The sequence below is a fragment of the Nicotiana tomentosiformis genome, chromosome 7, assembly GCF_000390325.3.
Source record: "Nicotiana tomentosiformis chromosome 7, ASM39032v3, whole genome shotgun sequence".
In the NCBI taxonomy this organism is placed as follows: Eukaryota; Viridiplantae; Streptophyta; class Magnoliopsida; order Solanales; family Solanaceae; genus Nicotiana; species Nicotiana tomentosiformis.
Genome location: NC_090818.1, coordinates 77,675,998 through 77,685,721, shown reverse-complemented (window position 1 = coordinate 77,685,721; position 9,724 = coordinate 77,675,998). Strand labels below are relative to the sequence as shown.

The following is a 9,724-nucleotide window of genomic DNA, read 5'->3' as shown; positions in this document are numbered from 1 at the left end:
TATATTGATTGACAATTGCGCCAAGCATGAACTCCAATCCTTGGTGGATTGCTTCGCGGGATATCATTAGATCTGGATGGATGAAGAAGATGCTAAGAAAATAGCTTTTATTACACCGTTGGGGGTGTACTGCTATAAAATGATGTCGTTTGGTCTGAAGAATGCTGGAGCCACTTATATGAGGGCCATGCCAACTATTTTCCATGATATGATACATAAAGAGATAGAGGTATATATGGACTACGTAATTATCAAATCCAAGAAGAGTACAGATCACATAGTAGACTTGAGGAAATTCTTTGATCGGCTTCGGAGGTACAATTTGAAATTGAATCCTGCAAAATATGCCTTCGGGGTCCCCATAGGAAAGTTGTTAGGATACATCGTCAGCCACCGAGGAATTGAGCTAGACCCATCAAAGGTCAAGGCTATCCAGGATTTTCCACCTCCAAAGAACAAGAAAGATGTGATGAGCTTCTTGGGACGTCTTAATTACATCAGTCGCTTCATAGCACAATCAACCGTGATCTGTGAGCCGATTTTCAAAATGTTAAAGAAGGATGCTGCAACCAGTTGTACTGAAGACTGCTAGAAAGCTTTTGACAGAATCAAAGAATATTTGTCCACACCGCCAGTCCTGGTCCCACTAGAACCTGGTAGACCACTGCTACTCTATCTCTCCGTATTAGATGGGGCTTTCGGTTGTGTCTTGGGACAACACGATGAGACGTGAAGGAAAGAATAGGCCATATACTATCTGAGTAAGAAGTTCACACCCTACGAAACACGGTATGTTTTGCTGGAACGCACCTACTGTGCTCTGACCTGGATAACCCAGAAACCGAGGCACTACTTATGTGCCTATACCACATATCTCATATCAAGGATGGATCCTCTGAAGTACATATTCCAGAAACCCATGCCTACAGGGAAGCTGGCAAAATGGCAGATATTGTTGAGTGAATTCGACATCGTCTATGTGATTCAGAAGGCGGTTAAGGGACAAACATTAGCGGATTATCTTGCGGAAAATCCTGTAGGAGGAGAATACGAACCACTAAAAAAGTATTTTCTTGATGAAGAAGTATCATTCGTAGGAGAAGATATCGCTGAAGCCTACAACGGATGGAGAATATTTTTTGATGGAGTCGCAAACTTCAAAGGAGTGGGTATTGGAGCCATTTTGGTGTCAGAAACATGTCAACATTATTCGGTATCCGCGAAACTCAGATTTTCGTGCACCAATAATATGGCAGAATATGAGGCTTGCATATTGGGGCTCAATTTGGCCTTTAACATGAATATCCAGGAATTACTGGTAATTTGTGATTTAGATCTTCTAGTACATTAGGTACAGGGAGAATGGGCTACAAAGAATACCAAGATATTACCATATCTATATCATGTGCAAGAGATGATGAAGGAGTTCATGAAGATAGAGTTTAGACATGTCCCGAGAATCCAGAATGAGTTCGCAGACGCATTGGCCACTTTGTCCTCTATGATACAACATACGGACAAGAATTTCATCGACCCTATTCCTGTAAGGATTCATAATCAACCAGCTTACTACGCTCATGTTGAAGAAGAAGAAGACGGGAATCCATAGTTCCATGATATCAAGGAGTACTTGACAAAAGGAGAGTACCCGGATCATGCAAATCACACTCAAAAACGCACACTCCGAAGATTGTCCAACCATTTCTTCCAAAGTGGAGGAATTCTGTACAGAAGGACTCCAGACTTAGGGTTATTACGATGTGTTGACGCCAAGGAAGCTTCCAAACTGCTCGAAGAGATACACTCTGGAACTTGCGGACCACACATGAATGGTTTCGTTTTAGCCAAAAGATATTGAGGGTAGGGTATTTTTGGATGACTATGGAAACAGACTGCATCAGGTATGTCCAGCAATGTCATCAGTGCCAAATACACGCAAATATGATACGAGTGTCGCCAAATAAATTCAATGCAACGAGGGCACCTTGGCCTTTTGCCGCTTGGGGAATGGACGTCATTGGACCAATCGAGCTTGCCGCTTCAAATGGGAACATGTTCATTTTAGTGGCCTTAGACTACTTCACAAAATGGGTTGAAGCTGCATCCTACAAAGCTATAACCAAGAAAGTCGTCGCAGATTTTGTCAGAGATCGCATTGTTTGCCGATTCAGGGTTCCAGAGTCCATCATCACAGACAACACCGCCAATCTCAACAGTGACCTAATGAAAGCTATGTGCGAGACCTTCAAAATCAAGCACAAGAATTCCACAGCATACAGGCCTCAAATGAATGGAGTCGTGGAGGCCACAAACAAGAATATCAAGAAAATACTGAGGAACATGGTAGACAACCACAAGCGATGGCACGAAAAGTTACCATTTGCCTTTTTGGGGTACCGTACCGCAGTCCGCACATCAACCGTGGCAACTCCTTATTTACTGGTCTACGGTACCAAAGCTGTCATTCCTGCCGAGGTTGAAATTCCTTCTTTAAGAATTATACAAGAAGCTTAACTCAGTAATGCAGAATGGATAAGAAGTCGCTATGAACAATTAGCTCTCATTGACGGGTTATAAATGAATGCAATGTGTCATGGTCAACTCTATAAGAATAGGATGTCCAGAGCATTCAACAAAAGGGTCAAACCTAGACAGTTCACACCGGGGCAGCTAGTACTGAAGCGCATCTTCCCGCATCAAGATGAAGCCAAAGGGAAATTTTCGCCCAATTGGCAAGGGCCCTACATGGTTCACAGAGTACTAATAGGAGGAGCACTCATACTCGCAGAAATGGACGGAGATGTTTGGCCAAAGCCTATCTATTCAGACGTAGTCAAAAGATATTATGTTTAGAATGTTCGCATTTCTTCCTCTGATGTAATTGAACTACGTTCGACCTGATGCCCGTTAAAGAGGGGATACGTAGGCAGCTCTGTGGGTTCGGTCACAATACAATAAAATTTTCATTTTCCCCACAACCAGAAACTGGGGCAGAATTTTGAGGAGGACCCTCAAAATTCCGGAGCTAGTCCAGCCAACGTCATTATATGCAGAATGGTCAGAGAATCACCTAAGTAAACTGGGGCAGAATTTTGAGGAGGACCCTCAAAATTCTAAGGAAGTCGCAATGTCTCTAAAGTGTCACAGTCATTGGTTCATCTAATTTATCCGATATTGCATACTAATATATTTTAAATAACTACATTCATCATATGCACGCATATTTTTGAAAACTTTATTTTTACGAAATAGCCAGATGCTACCCGTGGTAACTCAAGCAGGATTTCGATACAGAGGAAAGCAAAGCAGGCAGGCGGAGGAACGAACCAACCTTCCCCTACGCACGATTGTCCTTTGGATGCAGGAACAAGAAATATTATCAAATTTGGGCACACCTCAGAATCACTAACTTCATAACGACAAAGCTGCCAAGCGCAAGCACATTTCAAGCTAAGAAATACTCTGCTACTACTTATTATCTGTTCATTGCATGAGACTAAGTATTGTCTCCGTTTTGCACGAGGCTAAGCCTTGCCTCCATCTCGTGTAAAGCTAAGCACTGCCTTCCTCTGCATGAGACTAAGCATTGTCTCTATTTTGCATGAGGCTAAGCCCTGCCTCCTTAATTGCATAAGGCTAAGCCCTGCCTTCCCCTGTATGAGACTAAGCATTGTCTCCACCTTTGCATGAGGCTAAGCCCTGTCTCCTCAATTACATAAGGCTAAGCATTGCCCTCCCCTGCATGAGACTAAGCATTGTCTCCCGCTTGCATGAGTCTAAGCCCTGCCTCCTCAATAGCATAAGGCTAAGCATTGCCTTCACCTGCACGAGACTAAGCATTGTCTCCCACTTTCACGAGGCTAAGCCATGCCTCCTCTTGTATGAGACTAAGCATTGTCTCCCATTCTTGCATGAGGCTAAGCCCTTCCTCCTTAATTGCATAAGGCTAAGCACTGCCTTCCCTTTGTACGAGACTAAGCATTGTCTCCATTCTTGCATGAGACTAAACATTGTCTCTCCTTGCATAACCACAAATGCCACGCTATTCAAAACCTTGCACTATTCTCTACCTCGGGGCTAAGCTCTGCCCCTAATCTTACACAAGACTAAGCTCTGTCTTGTTTCTCTTCGCATAACCAAGCGTCATGTCTTTGCATCTCATGGGCTGGAATATCGCCATTTTGTCCGAAGGCATCATCCTCATAGCCAGAAGACACCATGCCATAGCCTGAGGTTCTCTCAATATTGCACATCATTATTCAAAGGCGTCATAGTTCAGAGGCACCATTTTCATGGCCCGAGAACATCATTTCATGGCCTGCGAATCCCTTATCACATGATTCATGGCCTGGGACGTCATGGTTTAAGGACATCATCCCCACCGTCCAAAGACAACCTTCATGGTCCGAAGGGAATTTGCATCATGTTTAAATTCTCACAATAATCCATATATACTTGCATGCATTGTGTTTTAAGTTTTGCAGGTAACCCATGAAATAACCATTCTCCTAGCGGGAGCAATCTTCGCTCTGGTTTCCGTTCAACGTTCACATCCTACAATTATTTCAAACGTAACCAACCACCATCAGTTACCCACTTTTACTTGATAACCGTTGAAATATCCATAACCGCTCCAAGGTACATACATTCACAATATCGATATCGTTTTATCTAGAAGAACCTGTCCATTCCTACAACAACTCCATTGGCTTAGTCCACCGCTAGATCCAGAACTACACATGGCCTGATTCCCGTAAGATCAGGAATATGTAGGCAACTCAGAAACCGGAGTTCGGCCTATATTTTTCAAATCACTCCATTTCGTCAAAATCGGTCATCATTTCTTTATCCGACAACTCTTTCATCATTCCCGGGTAAAGAGGGGCAGCTGTTGATACCCAATTTTTTTCTCATATTTTTAAATATATATATATATATTCTTTCAAAATAGTACATATGTATCATCATTTAGCTTATAAGCCTATACAAGTATTTTTCATAATGTTTCATAATTTGTAAAGGCTTTAAATCGATTTATTTCTGCATTTTATTATATAAATATCCAGTAATTATCCTTCAAATTATTTTTATAATGATTTAATCATCTAAACTTATCATTTATACCAACATGTATGTTTTAAATATCTTACTGTATTTTATTTTATAAATACATTTGCATTTTAGGGCTAATTACACATTATTTGCAATAATAGCCCATATTCATGTATAATTACATTATTTATGCAAAAAATGACTTTTTATATTTTATAATGTTAAGTAACTATTTTTAATCATTTTAATTGCACAAATAATATTTTTTTATTTGTTAATTACTTTTATAAATTATTTTTTGTAATTAAATATTGGGTATTTAAAAACTAGCCTAAATCCTACCAATTTTTCGGACCAAGCAATGGACCACAACCTAATACCCTAGCCCAAATAACCCCCAGCCCAAATCAAATTAACCCAATCCCACAACCCGTTCGCGACCCGTCCAAACCTAACCCGATCCAACTCCTTTCTAATCGTGGCCGTTGATCTCTGAGATCAACGGCCCATATCAGCTTCCCCCTTTTTATTAGCCCCAACCCCCTAACCCTAACCTCATTCTCACCATCCGCCGCCCTCATATCCTCACCTCCCTTCTCCCTCCTAATAACCCTAGCCGCCGCCCCTCTAAAATCTCTCCTAATCCCATAAAATATGGGATTCTTTGGCTATTCTTTGCCATATACGGCCTATCCCTGGTACTGGTTACTCTTCTATACTTCTTGCCTAAACATGGCAAGCAGATCTCATCAAGATCGAACCAAAATTGGTTCAAATCCTTGACCTTTCTGTTATTTGGTCTATATTCATCCTTTGTTCTATTATGAGTACGAATCTCTGTGTATTTTCTGTCGATTCTTAGTTACCCTAAAACTAGGATTTTTAGATTTCTTCAAATCGGACCAAAATTGGTTCGATTCTCTGACTTTTAGTACTATTTGTGTCTATATTCATCCTATGTTACCGTTTCTGTGTATATTTCGTTGATATTTATTTTTCCTAAAAAAACTAGGGTTTACCGGCTTATTCTCCTAATTTGATTTTTAATTGATTTATGTGTTCTTCTTTCCTTTTATGGTATGACTGTTTGTATTTCCTTACTTATGTGCTAATTTTTATCACTCTATAAATCCATTCCCTTTCCCCTTTTTGGACAAAACTTTAATCGCTATTATCTCACTCACAACTGAAGTTTTATACTCTATACTTGTTTATTATTCTATTCTGTTTGGCTCTTGGCCGGCTGAAAGCCAAGGCCACTGGACTTCTACTTTTTCTGACCTCTCTTGGGTGTGAGCACTGCCTCGGTTCTGGAAACCCTTGAAACCTGACACATTCAGGACTCTGGGTCCTTACTGCAATCCTTTTCTTGTTTATTGAACAATCACTGGTTAGTTTCTAAATCCTTGCAATGTTTACTCTATTATGTTAAGCATGTTCTCTAAAACTACATGATTTAATGTATTTCTTTGACTCTTTTCTACCTAATTCTGCCTATGATTGTTAGCCTAATAATGTATCTGCACCTAGCTTAGTTAGTTTGGAAAGAATGAAGCATGCTTAGTTTAGTATTGTTGATAATTCAAATGTTCTCTTTTGACTATATGTACTAATCCATGTTTCTCTTCCTAATTCTGAACTTCTAATGGCCAAATGATGTTATTAACCTGCCCCCATTTTGTTTAATACCTTACTCCGAATGTTGTATGCTCCTATGACTATTGTTTCCACTATATGTGTTCTTGCCATGACCAATCTGTACCCCTAATGACTTGTGATCTTTTAAAACTAATCTCCTTTGATTAATACCCTTTATGATACCTGATCCTATTTGTGTTATACTGTCTAAACCTGAGTTAGTATAATCTGATCCATGTAGTCATAAACTGGTTGCATTACTTGATTTTACTAGCCTAATGCTCTTGCCTGTTAACTTTGCAATCATAAAATCTTTGTCTCTTAGCACATGTCACCCTGCCCAATGTGTTAATTTGCTTTTGGAGTTCATTATGTGATTATCCTATAGGGTTTGCAAATACTTTTCCAAACTTATTATCTTTATCACTTGTTTCTAATTCTGGGGCTGGCTGAAAGCCAAAGCCTTTCCCCCTAAGTCTGCTCTATCAACCTCCCTAGTGTAAGCACTGCCCTAGGTTCTTGAAGCACTTGGGTACTCTGACACACTAGGATCCAGGTTCTTTGCCACTTTTCCTAATTGCTCAACTTTGCCCCCTTTTTTACCTACTGGATAAACCAGTTGGTTTGTGTAAATGGTTGTTCACCTGAGACTTTTGATCAAGTTATGGCTACTGGATGTGGGCAATTTTGTGTAAACGGAAGTTGTGTGTTTGGGTTGTTGTGAAACTGTATGGATATGGTATTGAAGGCCTAGCCAGGTTGGGTATGCATTGGGCCTGCCTTAGGCCCACTATAACTATTCTATAATTCTGTAATTTATTTCACTCACTGGGCCTGTAATAATATTGTAATAACAATTGGGGTGTTTGTAAAATTGGGAAAATGGGTTTATTCTCACTTTGCATGAACGGGTAGAAATCCTGCCTATATGGGTTAATTTGCTCAAACATGTTCTGCTCCTATATGCTGTTAGATAACCTGCCTATAGGACCTAAGTGTTCCATTCGCTTAATGTATTCTGCTTCTATATGTCTTGCTAGATATCATGCCTATAGTGAATAAAGTGATCAATGTTTCAGTCTATGACCATAGGGTCATGTTAGCTGTATGCTCTACAAATGTGCACTTTTAGAAATAATGCCTATGGTGTTTTAATTGGTTAATGTGTTGTTGTTATAATTTCTCACTTAGGAGACATGCCTATAGGAGCTAAAGCAAGTTTCAATCGCTAATTGTAGAAATCCTGCCTATAGTGTAATCCCACTCGCTTTTATGTGTTAATATTGAACTTTCAACACTGTTTCTATTAGAAAGCATGCTTATAGGATCAAACTGAGTAGTTCTGAATATCTTCCATGGTTATCACTGCTAACTACTGCGTATATCACCTAGATAGCATGTCTATAAGTTTAAACGCTTATAATCTGTAATCAACGAGCAATTGTGTCATCGCTTTAAAGCTGTGTATAAAATGACATCTTGCATTTGAAACTGCCTGCATGTTCGAATCTCAAGTTCACATAGAAACCATGTCTATAGGGCCTAATGGCTTTAATTTGCCTCAATCCTCAAATTATCTAACGTTTAGTGTGAAAATTTGTTCGCGTGCATTTGTTGTCTAAGTGTGGAGGCTAACTTGAGCCCTTAATTGCTTTTACATGAAGTCCAACTTGTTTTGTATGTCGCCTAGTTTTATCATTTTTGAGCAAACTAAGCCAAGTCTAGAAACCATCCAAAATAGAGGTCCATAGACATGGGACAGGTAGTGCACGCATAGGGCACTGTTTAGAATCAACTAATGAGCTTTAGGTAAAACTTAAAGATAGTAATCGGGTAGCAGGAGATGATAGTCTGTGCCCGCTGAATATTACAAGTAACAGCCCACGTCGAGGGAGTTACAAAGTATTATTTATGTTGCACGAGGTGATCCTTTAGGCTAAAAAACTTAGGACCCCTTATCTTGTCTTTAAACCAATTATCTATGTTTACTCAAGGACTTTCTAATAAATGATTTTTTTTTCAAACTTCTCATTTTTTCTCTGACTATTTGACTAATTCATATAATTCAAGTTCGGTCGGGACCCACAGTTGTAGACCTCGAAGAGTGCCTAACACCTTCTCTTCGAGGTAATTTAAGCCCTTACCCGATCTTTGGTGATGCAAACTCGTTAAACCTGAGTTATTTGCAAATAGGTGCCCTAACGCACCTCAAACCCATTAGGTGGTGACTCTCTCTTTTAACACATTCCTTTAAAATAATTTTCACGTGTTGAAACACGATTTTGCGAGAAAGAGGGGCGTGACATGGTTGCCGAACAAAAACCGTTAGGTTCGAGGTCCCAAATGAGCCGGTAGTGAAGATGTTCGGAGGTCTTTCTTGAAGAAATTCCTGGAATCCCACTAGACAGGAAGACTGACTTTGGGATCATTGTTTTACGGGGTACACAACCTATATAAATTCCACCTTACATAATGGCTCCGACATAATTGAAAGAATTGAAAGAATAGTTAACGGACTTGCCAGAGAAGGGTTTTATCCAACCGAGTGTGTTTCCTCGAGGCGCACCAATTCTCTTTGTAAGGATGGAATATGGGACATTAAGAATGTTCATAGACTATTTGTAGTTCAAGAAGGTCACAATAAAGAATATGTACTTCTCCAAGATTTACCTAAGGTCAGGGTCCTAAAACAGCTTTTAGGACCCTATATGGCCACTTTGAATTCCTAGTGATGTCTTTCAGGCTCACGAATGCCCAACAGCTTTCATGGATCTTATCAATAGAGTCTTCAAGACTTTCCTCGACTCATTTGTGATAGTGTTCATCGATGATATCCTTGTGAATTCACGAAGTTGAGAGGACCATGTCGATCATCTCAATGCAGTTTTCTGGATCAACACAAGTTGTATGTGAAGTTTTTGAAATATGAGTTTCTGCTCGAGTTCGTCACTTTCTTGGGCCATATTGTCTCTAGTGAGGGAATCAAGGTTGATCCTCACAAAGTAGAAGCTATGAAGAACATGCCTAGAACTAT

At 39.9% G+C, this 9,724-nt stretch overlaps 1 protein-coding gene across 1 annotated transcript; it reads left to right on the top strand.

The window, feature by feature from the left end:
• The first annotated feature begins 886 nt into the window (after positions 1-886).
• Positions 887-1,609, top strand: LOC138895853 (uncharacterized). Its single transcript, XM_070180593.1, has 2 exons — positions 887-1,213; positions 1,352-1,609. The coding sequence occupies exons 1-2, from the start codon at positions 887-889 to the stop codon at positions 1,607-1,609; spliced, it is 585 nt and encodes a 194-aa protein (XP_070036694.1).
• The last annotated feature ends 8,115 nt before the right edge of the window (positions 1,610-9,724 follow it).